The sequence below is a fragment of the Microplitis mediator genome, chromosome 9 (assembly GCF_029852145.1).
Source record: "Microplitis mediator isolate UGA2020A chromosome 9, iyMicMedi2.1, whole genome shotgun sequence".
Taxonomy (NCBI): domain Eukaryota; kingdom Metazoa; phylum Arthropoda; class Insecta; order Hymenoptera; family Braconidae; genus Microplitis; species Microplitis mediator.
Genome location: NC_079977.1, coordinates 12,775,339 through 12,801,919, shown reverse-complemented (window position 1 = coordinate 12,801,919; position 26,581 = coordinate 12,775,339). Strand labels below are relative to the sequence as shown.

Genomic DNA, 26,581 nt, shown 5'->3' with positions numbered 1-26,581 from the left:
TAATAATAATTGCAAATTATTGAATATTTATAATCATAAGCAGACATACCCTGGCGGATTTAAATCACGGTGGATCCACGGTGGTTTTGTGCCATTTTACTACCGTGTATACCAGTGTGTGTGTGTGTGTGTGTGTGTGTGTGTGTGTGTGTGTGTGTGTGTGTGTGTGCTTTTTTTACTGCTATACCAGATAATCTGGTGGTATATAGAAAATAAAAAATTATGCCACTGGGCTAAAGGGTTCAAGTCCAATAGCGGCTTAGCTCATCAAAAAATTCGATTTCCCATTTAAATAACACGGGAAACTTTTTTTTTTCATCTTTGAGTACTTTTAACTCGTGAACAAATCAATAGATCGACTTGACTAATACATATTTTCGTAGGTAATTGAAAGCTCTACAAAAAAAGGTCTCTTATCATTTTTTGATAAATCCATCTGTTCGAAAATTATCAGAGCTCGAAGTAAAGTTGGAGATCTTTTCAGTTTTCCGGCGAAATCATCAGACTTATCATAAAATGTTATAAGGTCTTTTTTGTTGACAATTTTATTCTCTACAAATTATTATCATTGAAGATTTTTCAAATTCCACATTGTTTTCTAGTTATTTTAATTTCAATGTCGAGCTCTTGAAATCGATTAGAACACTACTTTTTTAAGTATAATTAAATAAAACACAAATAAGAAAATCAATCATTTATTTGACGTCTTTAATTTTCTTAAGTTCAATTTAATCCAAATAAATACAATCAACTTCATTTTTTAATTGTGAGATTCGGCACAGTGGATAAAAGATCAGACTTCAAATTCAAAGGTCTCGAGGTCGAGCTGACCAGTCGGTGGGATTTTTTTTTTTTTTCGTAATTAAATTTCTGAATCCATCATAGAACCATGGTGGGTACACTGTGGAACCATGATTAACTATTTAAAATAAGACCATCTAACAGCATTGGATTGAATTTCTCTCTATCACTAGTAGAAATTACTACTGCCATCCTTGCCGCGTTCTCGAAGTTTCGTCTTGTGACGTAACGCGTGGCGTATTCCGTCATTTCTCTCTCTGATACATACGGCTATATCGATAAATTCTACTTTGAATAACTCGATAAATAATCCAATAACGACAAACTAAAAATATCATAATAATCCTACAGTACACCTTATTTAATCGATTCGATAATAATTCCAGATTATAAATTAATTATCCCGTAATAATTAAAAATTGGTATAAAATTTAAACCACTAACGGTAAAAAGAAATAACTATAATCAATCGAAAGATAATAACGAAAGGATTAATAATCAATAAACACTTATTCCATAAATCTAATTAATAACCCGTAATTAACAACCTAAAATAAGGCTCATCTAATAACATTGAGTCGGATCTAGAAGGTTTTTTCTCTGGTGTGCCCCATGACTCATCACACCCGGAAAAAAATCATCAGACCTGATCATGCATGATCATGCGTTAATCTCATGCATGATCATGCCTGAATATTTTCCAGCCATGAACATGCCTGATTATGCTCGGTCGGGCATGATTATGCTCTCTCATGCATGATCACGCATGCTCATGGCTGGCATATATTCAGGCATGATCATGCTTGAGCAAGCATAATCATGTTTGACTAAGCATGACCAGCCCTGATGAAGCACAATCCCTAGAATTATTAAAAAAAATAATAAAAATAATGATAATTCAATTTTAAATTAACTTATTTTGTTAGTATTCATGTATAGTTAATGCTTACTGGCTGAAAAGTGTAATTGAAATTTAACCCGTGACGGGTATCGAACCCACGACCGTCGTGTTATAAAGCACGTCCGCTGTCCACTAGGCTGACCTGTCTCATTTATTGTACGATCATTTTTAACATCTTTTAAAAACTCCGGTTGTAAAAAAAAAATATCATTCGAATTCAATCTTGATTTGGTTATTACATATTTTTTTAATAATGAATGAAAATAATTCTAGTTATAAATTACAAGCAAATTTAACAATTAAATTAATCTTAATTATTTATTAAAAAAGAAAATATGAAATTGTATTGTCTATCATTATCAATTTCGCAATAATTTATTAATTCAATTCTTCAATTAATAAAAAAAAAAAAATTTGTAATTAAATCTATTTTACCGTAAAATACGGAAATACGGTGGATTTACCGTAAAATACGGAAATACGGTAATCCACCGTAAATTACGGTAATTCGGTAATCCACCCGAATTTTTTTACGGTAGATTTATCGTATTCGACGGTAAATTTACAGTATACTCGTCGTAATTTACGGTAATCCACCGTAAAGTACCGATTTACCGTAAATTACGGCGGATTTACCGTAATTTACGGTGGGTTTACTGTAATTTACGGTAAATCTACTCGAATTTTACGGTATTCTACGGTAGATTTACGGTAAAATTACCGTAAATTTACGGTAAATCAGGTCTGCTAGGGTAATTATTTTTTTGAAAAAAAGATTAATTTTAATTATTAGTTGAATCAAACATTATAAATTAAATTTATTTTAATCATCGAAAAAAAAAAACAAAATAACTTTAACTACTAACTTCAAAATAAAAATGAATGTTCAATTATTAAAATTTTTTCATCAAAAATATTTGATTATACCTGGTTGAAAACTTCAATTAAATCTGATTTAAACTCCATCGGATTTCGATTGTATTTTTTTGCATGATCAGACATGATTTTGCATGAATCATGCTTAATTGTGCATGATTCATACATGACCATTAGTCATGTCTAAGCCTTAAGGTTTATAAAACAATAAATCATAAAGCCCACCAGCGCTTTCGCGCTTGAGGTGTGCGAAAACTATCAGTTTCACAGTACAGATAACTTTGGCTGATAATGATTAAATTATTTATGGATCAATACAATTTTTGGTAGAGTTAGAGAAAATAATATGTTTTGTTTTAGAAGAATTTGTTATTCAACACACAAAATTTTTCTGTAATGTTGAACATCAGGTGAATATAACTCATATAATGCCTATCCGTGAAAGTGGAAAACTATTATTTCTAATAATAAATCAAATTAAAACAATGCACCATGTATAGCGTGTAGGAAATTATATATGTAATAGTTTTAATTTAAAAAAATAAATTTTAAGCAACACAATTTTTGAATTGTAATTATTATTATACATTGCGAATTATACATTCTCATCCATGATCACACATGATTAAATATCACTTTGTATGAATCAGGCATAGTCATGTATGCTCATGCAAAGTCGTACTCAGTAATGCAATCTCATGCATGATGATTAATTTCTCGTTATATATAGTCATGCATGATTGGGCATGATTTTACATGGTCATGCATGACGTTGCATAATTCGTGCAGTGTCATGAATGATCATTCATGACTGAGCTTGGTCATACATGACGTTGCGCGAATCATGTGTGACTATTGTTTCCTCGTCATACATGACCATGCGCAATTGAACATGTCTTTGCATGATCGTGCAAAGTCATGCCTGGATCATGCACGATCATAACTGAATCATGTATGAATCATGCACGATCATGCATGATTCATGCATGATCAAGCATGATCAGGCCTGATGATTTTTTCCCGGGCAGTCATCTTCTCTATTAAACGCATACGTAAGCGGGTAACTTCTATCTTCAATAACTCAATAAATAAATAAAATAATGATTAACCTAAATTATCATAATAACTTTTTAATGCACCTTTATCTATAAACCTAATAATAGTTGCAATTTATTGAATATTTATAATTAAAAATAAGTATAACATTTAAACTACGAACGGTAAAAGGAAATAACTATAATCAATCGAAAGATAATAAAAAAAGGGTTGATAATCAATAAACACCTATACAATAAATCTAACTAATAAGCCGTTATTAACAGACTAAAATAATCCCTATCTAATAACATGGAATCGGATCTTCTTCTTCCACTTATAGGAACTATCATGGTCTTTTTTTTGTCTTTGTCGTTGTTCTCAAAGTTCCTACCCGAGATCGGCACGTACGCCTTTTCTTACACTATACCCCGCAAGTATCTCAGCTATTTAACTCTGCTTAGCACCACTATCTTCTTTTTCGTTCTAATTACTAGAGCTTTCGTTTACTATCCTATTTTTTGTTAGTGAGCAAAATCAAATCTAGGTCATGCAAGTTACCCCTCGCCTATAGTGGCGCTTATAAAAACCGCCGCAAATCGGTCCTCTATGCCCATTGATTATTAAGCTCTTGATTACGTATAATCACATTATTTTAAATATTAAATTTAAAATTCTTTGTTCGAGTTATTGAAAATTACATTCAGAATTTATTCAATTTAAATTGAATTTTTTTAAATAAAAATAATTACGATTTTGAATTATTTTATTCAATATTACAGATAATATAAATAAATAAATAATTTCTGTCGAATATTATTGGCGTTTTAATTTTTATTATTCACATTCAAATAAATTTCGTCATATGAAAAGGTATATTCAGACAGATTCTCAAATACCTAGTATAAGTAAACCCCTTTGCTCATTTACATCAACAATTCTCAACATTGAAGAATCGTAACCAACTATCAAGCCACCTGACAACATGTTATTTCGAATCGAATATCAACCAACAACATTCTAATCTCCAGCTCAGTCAAATCGTGTATCCTGACAAATTATTATATTGAATAAACCAACTGTAAGTTCAATTATTTGTTCATTTATCTAGTGATAAGACACATGCATTCACCTCGTACATCATATTTCCGTATATTGACGTACTCGACACTAAATAGCGAGGTCTCCGCTACCCGAGTAAATGGCTTAAGTGCTTTGACTTAAAATTAAGGGACTGAATAACTTGTGTTCGTCATTCTGGACGTAACAGTAGAAACACTTACTATTATAATTTATTATATAGAAAAAACTAGTTCAATCATACGGACGCCATTAGTTTTCTTCAACAATTTTGTGAATATTCTCAGTCTATCTTATTTATTTAAACTCATTAATATTATCAGACATCTTAGTAAATTATTATTGATGTAAATTTTAATAGTTTTCAGTCATCTCAATCTTTTTAATATTTTTGTTTTCTTTGTGATATCAACCACATATGACGAGTACTCGGATTTTTTTCCGGGTGCTTTTAGCATCGTGATTAAACAAAACGATTTGCGACGATTAAAACTGTTTTAATCGTTTTAAATCATCATGAATCGTCAATTGATGACTAAAAAGGATTAAAAACGATTAAATTTTAATCGTTTTAAATCGTTTTTAATCTTCATGCAGGACCAGAAATTGCTATCCCTCGCGGATTCGGGGTTACTGTGAAATCACAGTGAAATCACAGTGAAATCAATTTTACCGTAAGTTTACTGTGTATTGATGGTAATTTCATAGTGAATTCACAGTCGTTTTGTGCCATTTCGTCACTCTGGTTATATAGTAATTTTACAGTAATTTTATGGTAGTTCCATAGTGATTTCACTTGTGATTCTTTTGTAGGTTTAGAATTAAATTACCATACTTTCATGATAATTTTACTGTCGATCAGCTATCGATTTATGGTAACCCAACAATGGTAACACTGAGACTTTATCATGGGTTCACAGTCAGTTTATCGTGATTTCACTACGAATTCACTGTGATTCCATAGTAATTTGATAGTGTTAACTCTGTGACTTTACAATAGTTTCACAGTCAGTTCATAGTAGTTTAACCATGAATTTACCGTGATCACATGACAACCTAGTAGTATTAGCACTGTGACTCTATGATACTTTCACAGCAAATTATTAGTGTTTTCTCCATGATTTCACTCTACTTTGATGGTGATCTGATACGGTATATCTATCATTAATCCAATTTCAAAATCAAAATTTGAATTTTTAATGTCATTAATCGATAGAAATGGAATTAAAAAAAAAATAATATCAATTATTTCATAAATGCTCCTATAATTATTTGTAAGTTTAGCAAATATTTGGGCACAAATGTATTTTATTTATTATAAATTTAGCTATTTTAGGAATTTCCGAGCGAAATTTTATCTGTAATTATCTAATTTAGTTAATTTTATAAAAGCTTAAGACGGTAAAATTTTTCAGAATTATGAAAAAAAATAAATAAATAAAAAAATTGAATAACTTTTTTTTTAAAACTGTATAAATTGAATTTAAACTACTGCAAAAAATAAAGAGAATATCATTTAGATTAATATTTCAATAGTAAATATTTATTATTTATCATAATTTAAAATAAAATATTCTTAAATTAAGAAAACTTGATGATTTACAAATGAAGGCAAAAATTTTTTTTTGATAAATATCGAATTCTTTCAATTTTATAGTATTTAATAAAATAATTTTTCTTATAGCTTAGTCTTGAGTATATATAGTATTGAATAGCATGAAGTAACAGATTAAATATGTAGTTCCGAATGCGTGTGGTGGCCGAGCGGGCTAAAGTACATGACTTAAGCTACTCTCAATCGAAGGGTCGGCAGTTCGAGTCCCATCATGCGTTAAAAAAAAATAAAATTCCTTCTTTACCGAGGGTAAAAAAATAGCATTTAATCCTCCAGAGGAATTACATGAAGTCGTACAAAGGGATGGATACTAAACAATTTTTTTAAACAAGAAAAATTATTTATTGAAAAACCAAGATTAGGATTATTGTTGCTATTATAATATTATTATTAATTTTATTATTATTATCTTTGAATCAATAAATATAGGATCTCAATATTGCCCCTAAATCTCGATGAAAACTAAGCAGATCCAGGATTAAATGATTAAGAAATCACAGTAATATTACTGTCAATTCACAGCGATATTATTGTGATATCACGAAGAATCTATAGTAAGACTGCTGTGAAATCACTGTATGATCACGGTATTATTACTGAGAAAGCATGACTGAAGCACTGCAGATCCAGCATAAACTGATAGTGAAATCACTGTAAATACACAGTAATAATACTGTCAACTTACCGCTATACTACTGGAAATTGACTGTTATGCTATTGTGATTCTACTATGAATCGATGGTGAAATCATCATAAAATTACCATCGGATGATAATTATCACACAGTAAGCAAATGGCACAAAGTTACAGTGATTTCACTGTCATTTCACTATGATTTCACCGAAATTTCACCATGATTTCAGAGTAATCCCGAGTCCGCGAGGGATATATTATTTTACGATTAAAGATCATTCATGAAGATTAAAAATTTCAAATTGTCATGAATCGTCTTTAATCGTAAAATAATACATAGCAATTTCTGGTCCTGCATGAAGATTAAAAACGATTTAAAACGATTAAAATTTTAATCGTCATTAAACGTTTTTAATCGTAAAATAATAAATCGTCTTTTGACGATTAGAGACGATTAAATGTTAAAAACCATGACGATTAATGATGATAAAATTTTTAATCGTCACAAATCGTTTTGTTTAATCAGGGGCACCACGTGTCATTCCATGAAGAACGAAATTCGTAGAAAAGTGTAAATATTGTACCGTAAATAGTGATAAGGTTATTTATTATTAAATGAAAAAAACTATAATTCAAAATCGATTTTAATTATTTAACCTGCCACCCAACCTCACAGATCCCAGTATTTCATTTGACTTCTCAAGCAAACGTCATTAACAGTTTAACACCAGAGACCCTTATAAATATCTTGAGATGGATGAGTCATCCTGGACGTCTCTAAAATAAAAACGACTTTCTATCGTGGATGGGCGTGGAGAACTCAGAAAATCTGGTCTTCAGAACTTTTCAGCAAAAACCAAGTTTCTTAACATTAAATTCTATGCAGATTTTGTTTCTATAATTTAGAATCAATTAAAAGTTTATGTAAAATATGACGTTTTTCATGATGATAGAAGCGACAAAGATACAATTACGAATTATTGTATGTGACGTAAAAATGATTTTGTTGCAAAATAAGCTTTTTTTTCCTAAAAGAAACTAATCAATCAATTATCAAGAACTGATGTAAAATGTTATATTATTCATTTTTCAATTGTCCACTCTAATAAAAATATTATTTTCAATCAAAGAAATGGTTTGATGATGAATAGAAATTTTTATCACTTTTGATAATATGAAAATAAAATTTGAATTATATTCAATAAATAAAGACAGCACAAAAATAAAATTCAAGGGTTGACTTTTTTTGTGTCACCTGGATCGCTTTCTACACACAAATATGTTGAGTTTGACAGAATATTTTTCACTGTATAAAATTACTTACACTGGATCATGTGATATATTCAAGCACTTATGAATACCAAAAAGTACATCCTTGAAAAACTGCAGTCGCTGTGCTTCCATTTCTTGACATTTTTCATAGACTTGGGTCATATCTTCCATATATTTAGGATTGTACTGGTTAATTTCTTGCAAAGCTGCTTCATATTTTTCTTTTGCTTTCTGTACTTCTTCTTTAGTTCTTTGTACTCGATCTTGCATTTTTTTAACCTGACAGTAACAAAACATTGACTATTATTCAGAAGTATAAAAAGATCAAGAGAAAATAAAATGAATTTCAACTAAATATTCAAACTCAGAATATAATATAATATTCTATAATATTCTATAATATTATATAATATTCCATAATATTCTCAGCGAATTCGAATATATTAAAATAATACTGAAATAATGTGGAGAATTCCATAATTTTAGAAGTATAATTAAAAGCATATAAGGGTTTTATTGTACATTAAAACACACAAATTCAGCAAATATTTAACAAACTTGCAATTTGTCCACATCTCCACCCACGTGAGATTAAGATTGAATCAATTGGGCGTTACTCGTGGTTTTAAATTCATCAGAAACTATAGTATCTTAGAAAGTTCCAAAATGTTTCCGAATGTTAAAGAATAATGTGTGCAATGTTGCTTTTTAACTTACAACATAATGTTTCTTATCAGCGGTACAAAAAAGATGCCCCACAATAATTTTCTGGTACGGATATCTCGAGAACCACTCGACGGAACGATTTATTTTTTTTTTTCACAATTTCCAGAATTCGCAGAGAAGGTTTCTTTCAAAAATTACTACTGTAGGATTTCAAGTATTTAATAATAAATCATTATCGTTAAAACCGGCAATTTCCCATGTAAACAAGTACGGAGTACAACCATCTTAATAAGGAATGTTCTCCTTATCTTACTTTTTTGTTGACTTTTATGACCATATATTTACCATAAAAATTTCTATGAAAAAACGCGAATGATTCGATTTTTTTGAAATCGAATTGTAAAAAATATAACATTAGAGGCGTGCAATTTTGGATTTTCCAAATCTTTTTCTGAAAAATTTATAACTTTTTTTGGGTGGAGTGAAAACAATTGAAAATTTCCTGAAAAGTGATTTTAATGGGGGCAGAAAAAAATATGCAGCCAAGTCGAAAGGGTTCGGGGTCAAAAGTAGTTGATTTGACATGGAATGCCCTTTTTAAATTATTTTCAATTACGTTTTTAGAAATAAAAAGATTTCAGAGCGACTAAAAGTTTCTACACTGTTAGAAGTATTTATTTGAGCCAAATAAATATTTGTTAATAGTTAATAAATGATTTATTAAATGAGATTTATTTGGGCCAAATAAGCCATTTCTTAATAGTTAATAAATGGCTTATTTGAATAGAAAGAAATGACACGTGATGTTAATTTAGTGAGGCTATGACAAATAATTTATAGGACTGTTTAATTTTATTTTTTTAAAGAAAATAATACACACAATTAATGTTAATTAAAGATAAAAATTATTATACAAAAGATATAAAAAAAATGAAATATTATAATAAATTTTTACTAACAATCACACTCATTCCATTCAAAGTTATAACCTGAACTTCATGTGTCATTTCTTTCTAATTCAAATAAGCCATTTATTAACTATTAAGATATGGCTTATTTGGCTCAAATAAATCTCATTTAATGAATCATTTATTAACTATTAATAAATCTTATTTGGCTCAAATAAATACTTCTAACAGTGTAAGAATTCCAAATTATTTTTAATCCTAATTATATTATGAAAGAGGATTCGAAAGGATCAGAGATTTTGATTATTGGTGGGATAGATTTAATAATTCAAGTGAAACATACTTATTGTAGGGTAAGAGCACCAGTACCCAGCCCCAAACTAGTAGCCATCCACTTCATGTTAAATTATATCTATATATATTTTAAGCCAATGTTAAAGTATGTGACGGGTTGGCTACTGGTGAGGGGCTGAGTACACTGAGAGAAAAGTGCTTAGTAACCTGAACTATTCAGCGACAGATATAAAAATATAGTGTCCCTAACTAATTTTTATTGTTACTGGAACTATATACTAGTGTGAATCAGCACGAAAAAATAGTAAGATTAACTAAACTTAAGAAACTATTTTTGCCTTATTATGGTCACTACAAAATTTCAATCTTTTTAAATCAAGGCTTGGTAGTGATCACAATATTACCTTTATCATTGGCTCGATTACCATAAAATAGATACAGTAACTATGTTAGCTTAGTGACTATGTGATAGTTGGTAGAAATAATTTTAATAGTTGACTCAACTAAGAGTATAGTTGTCGTCTCATAGAACTGCATTTATTTAGTTCCTTTTACTACTGACAAAAGTATCAACTGTAGAGGAGAGGTGCTGCAGTTGTAACAAGGGGCAGTTGTAACACTCAATGAAAAACTATTAAAAAAACTAAAAATTATTATTATTCTTTTTTTAACTTATTCAAAATAGTAAATTATTGATTAGGTCAAAGTTTCAGTTATTAATCTTGTTCCGATATTAAAATATTGAGAATTGTTGAAAATACGCGTGAAAACTTTTTTTTCGTACGCTTCACAATTTTTTTAATAACAAATTTGTTTTCTAATGTTATGATGTGAGACTTGTATTAATACTTTAATTAATACTTTAAGGGACATATCAAGAGTATTGTATAATCGAATTTTATATCAATTTACTGATTTTTAACTTCCCGCTAAGAAAATCGACGATTTTCGAAAAATTGGGAAGTTATTGTTTTCACCCCGATTTTCGAAAGTCGAGTTTTCATCAGATGTCGACGTTTTGAGGTCCTAGGAAGCTATTCTGACTATTTTCAGAATGATGTCCGTGTAACAGGGTAAAATAGATCCCAATAACTATTTAATTATTTCTAAAATTGGATTTGTCCACGGTCGATAACGGGCCCTAATTATAATTCGGTTTATTAAATTGAGTGATTCGACATGTCACCGGGTGTCGCTAATCAGTGAGACCCGAACATCCGCCCCTCTCTTTTGCTAATTAATTTAGTAGGGATGAGTTTTCCGGGGGTGAATCGAAGAGTTATAAAGGAGTGCCGTGCCAAAAATCGAGAGAGTTCGTTGGACACCCAGAGAGAGTCAGTCGGACGACCGAAGGCGATGGACGCCAAGTGAAGACAAAGTGAACGACTAAAGTGATCAAACACATTGTAATACAAGGTTATCTAGTACATTGTGAATTAAATAATACCATTGTGACGGAAGCAAAAATACGAGGACGAAAGCCGGACAACGGAAACCTGAAAACTCAACTAACATCGAGAGATTGGTAGCAGCCCGGAGCGGATCATCACTATAAATTCCAAGGACTGCTGAAATAAAATTGGAGGTAAATTATAATTAATTCAGGCCTCTGATTAATTTTATTAATCTGGCAATTTAATTATATTATATTACTTAATATCTTTCGGTTGATCTCGCGTAAAGAAACGGATAGTTCAGGCTCTCCAGCCGTTCAATCTCGTCTTCTCGAAAGTTCTATCGCGTCTCGTTTGGTCGCCATTAAGTGTTCAAAACTCTGTAGTATTTATTCAAGGCTCTACAGCCAGAATAAAATGAAGTTGTCGCGAAAATAATCCGGTAAATAAAATTATTAATTTATCTTAAGATTAATACAGGCTGGAATTTATTCCGTCGGCCGCATTAATTCTAAGATTCATTAATTTACTCGAATTACTCGAATCAACGTCAATAAAATGGGGAACCGTGTGACGCCAATTCACCGGTCAAAAATTCTAGTCATTACGTAATTATTAAATTAATTTTAAGTTGAATAAAATATCTAAAATTTAATTAAAAGATACTAGAGTTTGGGTAAATTAAATTGTGAGTAAAAAGTGAAACGGATTATTTTAAAAATGAAATAAATTTATTGTGAAAATTGTCAGTGGAAAAATTAGGAATTGAAAATAATAATTGTATAAAATTTGTGGCAAATTAATTAGAAAAATTCAATCAGTCAAAATAATTAGTGAAAAATTTATAAGTGGTAAAATTAATTAATTTATAAATTACATTAAACAAAAATAAATTAATTGATTGGAGTATTGGAAATTATGAATTGTAAAAATTTAAATGGGAAAAGTTATTGGGTATTGTTAAAATTAGAGTCAATTAATTTGTAGAGTCAAGTTAGAGTAAAGAAACTGTGTCTGTGATGTAAGTCCGGTGGACAAGGATTAAGTTAGGTTTAGGATATGTCCGGTGGACACTAGGAAATAAGAATTGCGGGTTAACGTCCTGTGGACGGTTTTTTAAAGTAGAATTTAAGGAGAATAAGGTTTAACGTCCGGTGGACGGTTTTTTAATCAAAGTGTATTAAGGTTCAAGGTTTAACGTCCGGTGGACGGTTTTTTAACGAGAGAGTGTGTGTGAGTGTGTGTCGTCCGGGAGACGCTTAAAATACGTGTGTGTGTGGGAGTGTGGGAACGTCCAGGGGACGATATTTAGTTTTGTCATAAGGAAAACGTCCAGGGGACGATATTTAGTTTGTCATAAGCATAGTTTGTCATAAGGTTATTAATTGTTAAACAAAAGGTTAAATAAATAATAAGCAAGGTGCTTAAATTAATTAAAATTAAAAGTAAAGTTTAAATAAAATTTATTTCAGCCTGTTCACTATTCCTCTCCTCTCTCACAAAATAGAAATTTACAAACGACCCTGAGAATCAAAAATTACAATTAACATCCGGTTCTGGAAGGCCGAGTCCATCTTCCAGTGGCGCCCTAATATTCGACTATAATACTTAGGTGCGACCAGACTTGGCAAGCTAATCACTCTGTCATATCCGAGTGTATGTATGTGTGTATGTGTGTGTGTATGTGTGTGTGTGTGTGTGTGTGTGTTCGTGTGTGTGTGTGTGTGTGTGTGTGTGTGTGTGTGTGTGTGTGTGTGTGTGTGTGTGTGTGTGTGTGTGTGTGTGTAAACTCTTTGTAACTTTTTAACTAATGAATCGATTTTGATGGTTGAGGTGGCAATCGAAAGAGCTTGTTGGCCCTCAACTTTCCTGAAAATTTCAGATCATTTGATCAAGTAGACTCGAAAATATTGGCGAATTACGAAAAAAAAAAAATTTTTTTTCTTAGTTTTTTAGTGAATTCTCAGAAACGACGTGAACGATCGACTTCAAAATCTAATCAGCTCTAGAACTTTATAAACCGCGTCGAATGCCACCTCAACCATCTCAATCGGTTAATTTGTTCGAGAGAAATCGATGGCGAAAGAAATGATAAAAAACGGTTTTTTTCGATTATCTTTGAAGTGACTCATCCGATCAATATTAAAATTTAATCAGCTCTAGAATTCAAGAAAACGCGCCGAATGCCATTCTAAACGTCAAAATCGGTTGATTAGTTCAAAAGATATCGGCGCTAAAAAGTTAAAAAAATAACATTTTATGTTATTTTTTCCAGATAAATCAAAATATAATGTGCTAAAATGTGTCTGAAATCATACCAAATCTTTCTCTTTAAGGTCTTTTCCGATCATCAGATAATGTCATATAACGTGTTCCTTAGTTTTGAACATATTGTCAGCAAAAAATTGAAAAACACAATGTTTAATGTTTTTCTCGGATATTCCATATATTATTGCTCTGACCTAAGTCAAAACTCATTCAAATCTTGATTTTGATGACTGACATTGATTTCTGCCTGAACACATTTATTTGAGAGAACATAATCGATAATATAAATTTAAAAGCCGCTTCTTCATTAATGATTTTCGATTCGTAACTTTTCAAATTCTAGCATAAAACGTAACTTGTTAGAGCTTGAAAAGCTCATAAAAAAATTATTCCATGTAATAGCATTTTCGAGCTCGAAGAGCTCGAAAATATATTCACTGTGATGTTTTCAAGCTCCTTGAGCTCGAAAACAGCGGGAAGTTTTGGGGCTGGCCCGCAGGGTCAACCGACGCCCAGATTTTTGTTATTGTAACATTTGTGTCGGTTGTAACACTTGAGCGAGTAGCAGTTGTAACACTCAGAGTCGTGTATATGGGATCTGCGCAAACTGGATACGCCACAAATCTACTCTGGGATAGTGTTATTTTTTGATTGTTTCAATGTTTATAAATGTTTAATAATTTATGTTAAAGATCCCAATATATGTGATACTATAAGTTTAAATACTTGACTTTAAGAGTTAGTAAAGTATAATAGTATGTATTAACTGAATAATAAAAGCAATTTGGTGAAAAATATCTATTTCGTTCCGTGTTACAATTGCCCCTGCACTGTGTTACAACTGCAGCCCACGCGCGCCACCATCTTGGCCCCTGACTTTAGTTAAATAAATTGATTTTTTAATAAGTTAACATGGACTTTTTACAAATTAACTAAGTCAGTCACATAAAAGATACTATCAGCTGACTTTCTGACAGTTTTTAAGTTTACTATCTTAAAAAAAAACAAATGGAATCGAAAAAATAAAATTTTTTGTTACAACTGCAGCACCTCTCCCCTACTTAGTGTTCCAAAAATAAACTCTGGAAGTGGGATAAATCAAGCATCAGCTGTTTACTCGACTCTCAATGATTGGGGTGTTAGTCGTTATGTAAAAGCAATGATACTGCACCTACTAACACAGGTCAATCATACTAAATATCTTACAATACCGAATTCTTTAAATATACCTTTACACGATTTAAATGAATGTGTATTATGAAGAAAAATTTTATAATTACTTTTAATATTAAAAAAGCCTCTCAAAAGCAAAAGCGAATCAAAACAAATTTCGAAGTATATATTCTCTAGATTTTTAATTTCAACTTTGAGAATTTTTTACTTTTTTTCTGCAAATTGAACAAGAGTAATGAGTCATCGAAAATTTTCTTGAATTTGTTTTAGTTGAGATACATTTTATTTTATTTTTTTTTTTTTTGGAAATAATTTCCTTTTACTCATACTAGTCGGTTTCAAACAAAGATAAGAGATCAAAATTATTTAAAAACCATAAATTAAGAAATAGAAAATTTACGATTTCTTAAACAAGTGCGTGCAATATTATTTACTTTATTATTTCTTTCTCATTACTGCTAAATGAGACAGTAAAACGGATGTCAGTACAATCCTACAAGAAATTCAAATGCTTAAACTACCTCCTATTGAAATGATTTAATTTTGTCTAAATGATCATTTTCCACTTTTTATTGTAGAGTCCGTAAAAATAATCAACATTATTAAGAACCATCAAAATCCGTCTTAATGATTAAAAAAACAATAGTAAAGATATTTTTGTCGTTTTTATGAATGAGTTTAAAATTTAAAAAATTTTTTTTTTCATATATAATTTCATTTTTACTATTGAATTGTCTTTTGTAGGTATCCATCATGATGCTGGTGTCGAATTAGAGAAAGCTTTAGACCGTGGACTAATTTGGTTGCCATGTCGTCACCAAATATTTTAAATCATATTAAAAAGTGTTTTTGAAGTATATTGGCCCACACAATCAGGTCCAAATGTGCAATTCTTTAATCGATTTAAAGTTTCTTCGGATACAATTAACAAACTAAAGTACAAACGTGGTACAGAAGTTGCCGTGGTTGATAATATTTTGTCAGTTAAAACTCATGGAATATTAGTTTTTATAGAAGATTATATGCAGGTACGGTTTAAGTTTATTTTAATAGTTGAAAAAACTCGTCGAGAAGGTATAAAAATAGTTGAACTAACACTGTAGATTAACTTAACTAAATGCAACTTAAAATATTGTTGCATCGTCGATATTAATTTAAACCAATTAAATAAAATAATTTTTACATTTATCTGTCCATCAATCATGAAAAATTTCAGAAAAACTTTAAATCATAATTTCTCTTGTAATTATTTATAAACTTATGCCACCAACTTTGTTTTACTTCTTTCATTCGTTAATTTTACTAGTAATCCTTTTGAAAATCGTCGTTATGGTTACGATAAACAAAAATAAAGTAGATAGAAAAATTTTTTCGAGGTATTTTAATTAATGTTCTAGCAATTAAAAATCAAATAATTCTCATTAATTTTAATTTACAATTTATATGCATAAAGTTAAAAAAATAATTTTTGTGCTTTTTTCAATGAGTTTAAGAGTTTAAATCAATTTATGGCGTAAAATTGAACTTTTTTCAGAAATATCATCTAAGGAGTGACTACCGTGAGTTATTGGAACTCTCATCAATTTTTTTAGGAGCTACGTACCCAAAAAAAAAATTGTCTTTTGAACGCCCAGGAGCTATGAGTCATGCTCGTTGGATGGCAAAGGCAATTTATTGTCTAAAAATCTTTATTTTTAGTGAAGAATTCAAACTGAGTGGTCGCGAACAAAATAGTCTTCCAGCAGTATGCTTATTCATTATTGTAAATTATAATAAAGCATGGTTTACTTCACCTTTCGCTATCCTGGCTCCATATCATGATCTCACTTTTCTGCAGAACTTAATACGATACGAAGCTATTAATTTACTAGTGTCAAAAGCTGCCGCAAAAAAAATGAAGAATCACCTGTGGTACTTAACCGATAAGTTACCCGCCATTTCTGTATTTGACAATGGAGTAAAAGTCGAATCAAAAAAACAAATGATTGCAAATATGAAATGCCGGAAATGAAATAAAGTGAAGGCAAAAAAATTTGAAATGGAAACGAAAAATTTAAATTCATTCTTAGATAAATATATGAGTGACTGTATCGATAGATTCTTTATCTATTTTCAAAGACTTCGATTTGCCTTACGACTTCGTTGAAAAAGATGTCAATTCTTGGGCTACTGATAATAGCTTTAACAAATGTGTGCGATTTTATTCCAAGCTGACTGTAGTGGATGGTGTAGCGGAACGTGGTGTAGCGTTAATCGAGCAATACAATAAGTGTTTTACTAAAATGAAGAACAATTACAATACTGATTGCTAGTTATAAGTGAATACAGAAAAAAATTTCCCAACTGTAATACAAATCTTTTAATTTAACGATTGCAATTATACACGGGAAAAAATGCTGGAGTAGAATTTACCACACCAAACTAGTAAAAATTTTACTACACTTTGTGGTCGCCGCAATAACAACTGTAGTAACATAAGCCACAGTGTGCGTGATATTTTACTACTATAGGAGTTCTGCTTACTACTGTAATGTGGTAAAACTTTGTAGTTTCCACAACTACTCAATGTAGTATAAAATACTTATTTTGTGGTTTTGGGAACCACACAATTTTATATGAATTGGTATCTGTTACTATTTTTGGAGTATACAATACCAGATTACTTGTACAATCTACTCCAATGTGTGGTAAAATGATCGAAAGAAGAAAATAACAGCGCTACCTACAACTTTTTTACTCCATTCTGTGGGTATCCTCAACTTGTGTCAGTGTATTTAATATTATAAATAATATTATAAAACATTATAAATAATAATATATATAATTTAAAATAAATATATATATATAAAATATAATACAAAAAAATCGGTCTGTCAGTTGATCCTGCGGGCCAGCCCCAAAACTTCCCGCTGTTTTCGAGCTCAAGAACCTCGAAAACATTATTGGGAATACATTTTCAAGCTCTTCGAGCTCGAAAATACGTTTGTATGCTGTTGTTTTCGAAAAAAAACGTTTTTTACCATTTTTTCTCCAACGATATCTCTCAAACGAATGAAACGATTTCGATGGTTGAGGTGGCAATCGACGCGTTTTATCAAGTTCTAAAGATGATCAAATTTTGAATTCGATTTATTGAGTCGTTTTTGAGATATTTCAGAAAAAATAAAAAAAAAATTTTTTTTTAATTCTTTCGACAACGGTTTCTCTTGAACGAATGAACCGATTTTGATGGTTGAGGTGGCATTTGACGCGGCTTATAAAGCTCTAGAGCCCAGTCCATTTTGGAATCAATCCATCAAGCACATTAAAAGTTATCAAAAAAAAACATTTTTGAAAAATTTTTATTTTTGGAATATCTCTGAACGAGCCCTACCGATCAAGCTCAATTTTCTTACAGCTTCAAGATATTAACAAGCCGCGTCGAATGACACCTTAAAGTTCAAAATCGGTTCATCCGTTCAAAAGATACAGGTATTTACATACGTACGTACATACACTCGGACATCATCGTAAAATTAGTCAGAATAGCTTCCTAGGACCTCAAATCGTCGACATCTGATGAAAATTCGATTTTCGTAAATCGGGCCGAAACCAATAACTTCCCGAATTTTTGAAAATTTACAATTTTCTTAGCGGGAAGTTAAAAATTTGTTTTGTATTACCTGTCGTTCTTCCTAAATGACTCTTATTAAATTTTATTTCTATGCTCTTATCAGTGAATCGTGATTTTAATGCAATTTTTTAAATCATTGCCTATGGAGTATTTGTTATTTATTAGAATTATAACTTTTAAAACGATGTTTTTTATATTGTCTATTAATAAAAATTAATACGTAATTATTTTAAGTTTATGCTTATACGAGAATTAATAGATTACAAATATATTTTTAAAATTATCCTTATCGGGTATTGATAAAAAGTATGCTTTTGAAATTTGAGTCCTTATTATTTTAAGTTATTCATTAATAAATTCATTTTTATATCATTTTAATTTGATATACTGTAAGTCCGAAGAATCTAAGATTAATTTTTATATTTTTATAACGTTTTCAATATCATAAAAACTAATGATCGTTAACTTACAGATATTTAATTAATACATTACGAATAAAATATATTCTACTATGTTGTGGAGTAAAATGAACCACAGTGGTTCTTTAATGCTAGTTCTTATTACTACTTACTGTAGTAAATGGTACTACAGGTTGTGTACCACAGTGTACTAGTAACTGTTACTAAACGTGTAGTTATCCTATATATTACTAGTCAGTGTAGTAAATGGAACTCCATTTGTAGTAAATTTAACTACACATTTTTTTCCGTGTAGGACCTCAAAACGTTGACATCTGATGAAAACTCGATTTCTCGGAAATCGGACCGAAACCATTAACTTCCCTTTTTTGAAAATTTGCAATTTTCTTAGCGGGAAGTTAAAAAAGATTTTTATCATTTTTTGAGGAATCTATTCGTTCAAAAGTTATTTGAGGTTGAAGTCAAATTCGTATTAAATTTTGAGATTTTCTACTTTTCCGGTGAAACTATCAGACTTATTACAAAATATCATCAAACCTTTTTTGTAGACAATTTTATTCCCTAGAAGTTATACTGAATAAAGTTTTTTCGAATTCCGCATTGTTTTCTAGTTATTTTTATTTTAATGTCATGCTCATAAAAAAATAGTCTTCTAATCGATTTTAAGAGCGTGACATTAAAATAAAAATAACTAGAAAACAATGTGGAATTCGAAAAAACTTTATTAGAAATAACTTTTAGGGAATAAAATTGTCTACAAAAAAGGTCTGATGATATATGGGGCATTCCACACCAAATCGACCACTTTTGACCCCGACCTTTTTCGATTTGGCTGAAAATTTTATTTCTTATTTTACCCCATTAAAATCATTTTTCAGGAAATTAAAAAATTTTTTTACTCAACCCAATAAAAGTTACGAGTTTTTCAAAAATAAGGCTTTTATTTTTTCAAACAGCTATAACTTCTTCAAAAATTGACTAATTGAGACGTTTTTTTTTTCTAAAATTTTTCTCTTCAAATGTGTTTTTCAGAAAAAACTACAAAAAAAATTAAACAATATTAAACTGTATCAAATTTTTGGCTTTTTTGAGAAAAACCATAATTTTTTTAAAGTTCGCCATTTTTTATTTCTTTTTTATTTCCTCAAAAAAAAGTTCAATTTACTCTGCGATTTTTCCCGCCAATTCCAGAGAAGGCGGACTTTTTCTTCTATTTTTTTTTATCAATTGAAAAAAAAAATTTTGCCCAGTTGGGCTTATTTTACAAAATATCACTGTAGAAATTTTTGAGGATTTATAGACGACTTCAGTGTTTGACAAATTGAAATGAAAAAATTAATTGGAAGTGGTAATCCTCAAAAAAAATTTGGATTTTTTTCTACACGGAAAAAAATGTGTAGTTAAATTTACTACAAATGGAGTTCCATTTACTACACTGACTAGTAATATATAGGATAACTACACGTTTAGTAACAGTTACTAGTACACTGTGGTACACAACCTGTAGTACCATTTACTACAGTAAGTAGTAATAAGAACTAGCATTAAAGAACCACTGTGGTTCATTTTACTCCACAACATAGTAGAATATATTTTATTCGTAATGTATTAATTAAATATCTGTAAGTTAACGATCATTAGTTTTTATGATATTGAAAACGTTATAAAAATATAAAAATTAATCTTAGATTCTTCGGACTTACAGTATATCAAATTAAAATGATATAAAAATGAATTTATTAATGAATAACTTAAAATAATAAGGACTCAAATTTCAAAAGCATACTTTTTATCAATACCCGATAAGGATAATTTTAAAAATATATTTGTAATCTATTAATTCTCGTATAAGCATAAACTTAAAATAATTACGTATTAATTTTTATTAATAGACAATATAAAAAACATCGTTTTAAAAGTTATAATTCTAATAAATAACAAATACTCCATAGGCAATGATTTAAAAAATTGCATTAAAATCACGATTCACTGATAAGAGCATAGAAATAAAATTTAATAAGAGTCATTTAGGAAGAACGACAGGTAATACAAAACAAATTTTTAACTTCCCGCTAAGAAAATTGTAAATTTTCAAAAATTCGGGAAGTTATTGGTTTCGGCCCGATTTACGAAAATCGAATTTTCATCAGATGTCGACGATTTGAGGTCCTAGGAAGCTATTCTGACTAATTTTACGATGATGTCCGAGTGTATGTACGTACGTATGTAAATACCTGTATCTTTTGAACGGATGAACCGATTTTGAACTTTAAGGTGTCATTCGACGCGGCTTGTTAATATCTTGAAGCTGTAAGAAAATTGAGCTTGATCGGTAGGGCTCGTTCAGAGATATTCCAAAAATAAAAATTTTTCAAAAATGTTTTTTTTTGATAACTTTTAATGTGCTTGATGGATTGATTCCAAAATGGACTGGGCTCTAGAGCTTTATAAGCCGCGTCAAATGCCACCTCAACCATCAAAATCGGTTCATTCGTTCAAGAGAAACCGTTGTCGAAAGAATTAAAAAAAAATTTTTTTTTTATTTTTTCTGAAATATCTCAAAAACGACTCAATAAATCGAATTCAAAATTTGATCATCTTTAGAACTTGATAAAACGCGTCGATTGCCACCTCAACCATCGAAATCGTTTCATTCGTTTGAGAGATATCGTTGGAGAAAAAATGGTAAAAAACGTTTTTTTTCGAAAACAACAGCATACAAACGTATTTTCGAGCTCGAAGAGCTTGAAAATGTATTCCCAATAATGTTTTCGAGGTTCTTGAGCTCGAAAACAGCGGGAAGTTTTGGGGCTGGCCCGCAGGATCAACTGACAGACCGATTTTTTTGTATTATATTTTATATATATATATTTATTTTAAATTATATATATTATTATTTATAATGTTTTATAATATTATTTATAATATTAAATACACTGACACAAGTTGAGGATACCCACAGAATGGAGTAAAAAAGTTGTAGGTAGCGCTGTTATTTTCTTCTTTCGATCATTTTACCACACATTGGAGTAGATTGTACAAGTAATCTGGTATTGTATACTCCAAAAATAGTAACAGATACCAATTCATATAAAATTGTGTGGTTCCCAAAACCACAAAATAAGTATTTTATACTACATTGAGTAGTTGTGGAAACTACAAAGTTTTACCACATTACAGTAGTAAGCAGAACTCCTATAGTAGTAAAATATCACGCACACTGTGGCTTATGTTACTACAGTTGTTATTGCGGCGACCACAAAGTGTAGTAAAATTTTTACTAGTTTGGTGTGGTAAATTCTACTTCAGCATTTTTTCCCGTGTAGGAAACTATTCTGACTATTCCCGGGTGGACGTCCGTGTGTGTGTGTGGGTGTGTGTGTGTGTGTGTGTGTGTGTGTGTGTGTGTATGAACTTTTTTTTTGTCCGACGATATCTTTGGAACGGATGAACCGATTTGAACGTACTTGGTGGCGATCGAAAGAGCTCACCAAAACTTAGTCTTGATTAGATTTTGGGGTAAATCGGTCATGTAGTTTACAAGTTATACAAAGAATAAGAATTAATAATATTTTTTTATTTTAGTTTTTTATTGATTTCTCAGAAATGACTTATACGATCAACTTCAAAATCTAATCAGCTCTAGAACTCAATAAAACACGTCGATTGCCGCCTCAATCATCAAAATCGGTTAATTCATTCCTGAGATATCGTGGGAGAAAGAAATGCTAAAATCGGTTTTTTTTTAAAACAATGGCACACTTAAGTATTTTTTTTTAAACAACGGCACACTAAAGTATTTTCGAGCTCGAAGAGCTCGAAAATGTATCCACAACAATGTTTTCGAGCTCGAGGAGCTCGAAAACAGCGGGTACTTTTGGGGCTGGCCCGCAGGGTCAACCGATAGACAGATTTTTTGTAGAGCATTCAAACCCCCACAAAAATATGCCTGCCATTTATTCCTATGACGCATCGTTAGCTACTTAAAAAAATCAGAAGACGTAAAAAAAATTTTTCCTATGTTATTCTTATGGAAAATAGAAAAGTGCGATGAGGAACCTCTTAATGTTAATATTAAGAGCTCTAATTTTCACAGGCGTCTTTTTTTATCTAAATGAAACTTTTGAACCTGTTTGGAAGAAAAAAAAAAGTTTGTTATTTTTTGGATCACCCTAATATATATATATATATATATATATATATATATATATATATATATTATGTCCTTCCTATTTCTATATTATTAACTTCCCGTTGTTTTCGAGCTCAAGGAGCTTGAAAACATTACTGTGAATATATTTTCGAGCTTTTCGAGCTCGAAAATGCTATTGCATGTGATTATTTTTTTATGAGCTATTTAAGCTCTAACAAGTTACGTTTTATACTGGAGTTTGAAAAGTTAAGAATCAAAAATCATTACTGAAGAAAGCGGTTTTTAAATTTATATTCCCAATTATGTTCTATGAAATTAATGTATTGAGGCAGAAATCAATGTCAGTGATCAAAATCAAGATTTTAATGAGTTTTAACTTAGGTCAGAGCAATAATATATGTAATATCCGAGAAAAATATTAAAAACTGGGTTTTTTTAATTTTTTGCTGATAATATGATATAAACTAAAGCACAAGTTAGATGACATTATACAATAATCGAAAGAGTCTATAAAGACGAAGAGTTGGTATGATTTCAGACACATTTTAATGCACTATATTTTGATTTATCCGGAATAAATAACATTTTAAGTCGTTTTTTTAACCTTTTAGCACCGATATCTTTTGAACTAATTAACTGATTTTGACATTTGAGGTGGCAATCGGCGCGTTTTATTGAATTCTAGAGCTGATAAAAATTTGAAAACGATCGGTTCAACCGTTTCGAAGATATTTGGAAAAAACCGTTTTTTACAATTTCATTTTCCAACGATATCTCTCGAACAAATTAACCTATTGAGATGGTTGTGGTCGCATTCGACGGGGCTTATAAAGTTCTAGAGCTGATGAGATTTTGAAGCCGATCGTTCAACTCGTTTCTGAGAAATCAATAAAAAACTAAAAAAAAATTTTTTTTTTTTTCGTAATTCGCCAATATTTTTGAGTATACTCGATCAAATGATCTGAAATTTTTAGGAAAGTTGACGGCCAACAAGCTCTTTCGATTGCCACCTTAAACACCCAAATCGGTTCATTAGTTAAAAAGTTACAAAGAGTTTACACACACACACACACACACACACACACACACACACACACACACACGCACGCACACACGCACGCACACACACACACACACACACACACACACACACACACACACACACACACACACACACACACACACACTTACATACATACATACACTTGGGCATCATTCTGAAAATAGTCAGAATAGCTTCCTAGGACCTCAAAACGTTGACATCTGATGAAAACTCGATTTTCGAAAATCGGGGTGAATACAATAATTTCCCGAATTTTTTAAAATTTACAACTTTCTCAGCGGAAAATTAAAAATAAAACAAAAATCAATTTCTAATACATGACCATTGACAAAATATTGTATTTAGCGGTTCCTATTGCAATTATGACGGCTTCCTGAGTTTAACTTGTTTTATTGTTAATAAATAATATTTAATGTTACCAAATATTAAACAAAAAAAGAAAATTTTAGAATGGCAAACAAATTATTTGTATACCATTTAAATATTAACCACGTGTATTATTTGTCTAAAGATGAATTTTTTTTTAACTCTTTACTAAAAATTCTCAGTTTTCTTTCATTGACATTCTATAATCCAATAACATTTAGCCGATAGAGATAGTTAATACTTATTAAGTAAAGGTGATTACAAATAACATGATTGATATCGCATTTTTCGTGGAAGTAATTCAACGCGAATTTATTTTTTCATCATCTCGTTTAAGTACTTCGAATACGCTAGCTACATAGCTGAATTGTATAAGAAGCGAGCGTATTCGAATAATGCTATAAAGATATTCAAAAATTTATATTCTATTAAAGAATTATCAGTAGAATCTTCTGGCAAAATTTATTTATTATTTTACAATGAAATAATTAATAATAGCATAGAAATACCGATTGTGAACGCCGAAACTGGAGTGAACACTTGACATTTCCTATTAACAGTCGTTTTTCTGTATGTTGTTGAAATCGTTCAATAGTTAAGTTTTTCAAATAACAATTAAGTAGAATTAATTAAAAAATGTAAAAATAGAAAAATGTGTAATAATATGCTCCATGCTTACAATCAATACATCCAAGATAAATATTCAGTAGGTTAGTATTAACAATAGATATTTAAGTTCTATGGAGACATGCACAGTATCTAATTTTTCACATCTAGAACGCGTTTAATTCGTTCTGCTTGTCAATTAAATCTACTAGTGTCATAAAAAAACTTGCTTTAAACATGCGCTTTCATAGTAAATGCTGAATAATATCTTATAATTGAAATAAACGTACGTTATCAGAACCTCGGGCTGCTTGCTGAAAACAAATTTGTTTCACTTTTAGGAAGAAGTCAATGATTGGTTCAGTTTTAGTTTTTTTCTTTTTAGAATTAATAGAGAACATAGCACACAACGATTATAAAAACAAAAAAAAACTAAATGTTGGGACAATGTATAATAATAATAATAATAATAATAATAATAATAATAATAACAATAATAATAATACTAATAATAATAATAATAATAATAATAATAATAATAATGCCCACGGTGCATGTTGTGCGGCCAGCGGGGGTTCTATTTACCCCGTGGCGCATCGTGGGCAAAGTAGACCGGCCTTCCATCTGCTGGCCTACAAAGCGCACAACAACCTTTGCATTGGGTTAACTCCCCAATGTGAAGTAAACTGAGTTCAAGATAATCCTGAACACAGAAGTGTTCCCCACAACCAGCCCTTCTCGGATGAGGGCTACCCACTAGCTGGGCGGAGCACCAAGATTCCGAATGATGACGACCTTGGCGAACAACGGACTGCATTTAGGTGGACGGAGGAATTACGAGCCGATCTCCTGATGTGCTATAATAACAGTGAACCGGAGCGGAGAGGTTATATGGCTAGGATGCATGCTCTCTGGAGCGATATGCACCCTAACCATAGCCATTTTTCACAGCAACATCTGCGTGATTATGCCTCTCATCTTCGGCGAACACGAAAGTCACTGTTAAATAACAGACGGCTATCTCACCGTCTGTCATTTCCAGCACAGCTCCATCAGGAGAGACGCCGTTCTTCCGAAGACGCCGACAATGATTTTGAAAGACGACAAGTATGTGTCTCTAAAAAGACACACTACCCCAAAGACCAACTTGACACGGAAAACCACGAGCTATCGACTCGGATTCAGGAGGATTCTACTCTACTCACCATCAATCAAGCTGTCTATGATGCTGCTTCCTCACTCTTACCTCCGGCAAGAAATAATACTTCTTCTCCTGAGGCTAAGATGAGAGGGCGCATTGGGCAGCTTTCACTGAAGATTGATGATCTCCGGAAACATGTCTCCCGCATTCAGTGTGTGATTGAGTACGTAAATGCTCGTGAAGCGTTTACGCCTAAAGTCCGCCGTATTGCGGCTGGACTTCGGTATCAATATCACACACTGAA

At 30.8% G+C, this 26,581-nt stretch overlaps 1 protein-coding gene across 5 annotated transcripts in view; it reads right to left on the bottom strand.

Moving 5' to 3' along the window:
- The window catches only part of LOC130674844 (protein kinase C and casein kinase substrate in neurons protein 2), a 139,886-nt gene that overhangs the window by 45,578 nt on the left and 67,727 nt on the right, over positions 1-26,581 (bottom strand). For 4 of the 5 annotated variants that reach the window (XM_057480273.1, XM_057480270.1, XM_057480271.1 and 1 more), the window contains exons 4-5: positions 25,427-25,450; positions 8,266-8,492 (exon numbers count right to left, since the gene is read on the bottom strand). In XM_057480273.1, coding sequence (XP_057336256.1) covers positions 8,266-8,492; positions 25,427-25,450 — 251 coding nt within the window. The remainder of the gene's footprint in view (positions 1-8,265; positions 8,493-25,426; positions 25,451-26,581) is intronic. The other variant, XM_057480272.1, reaches the window with a different exon arrangement.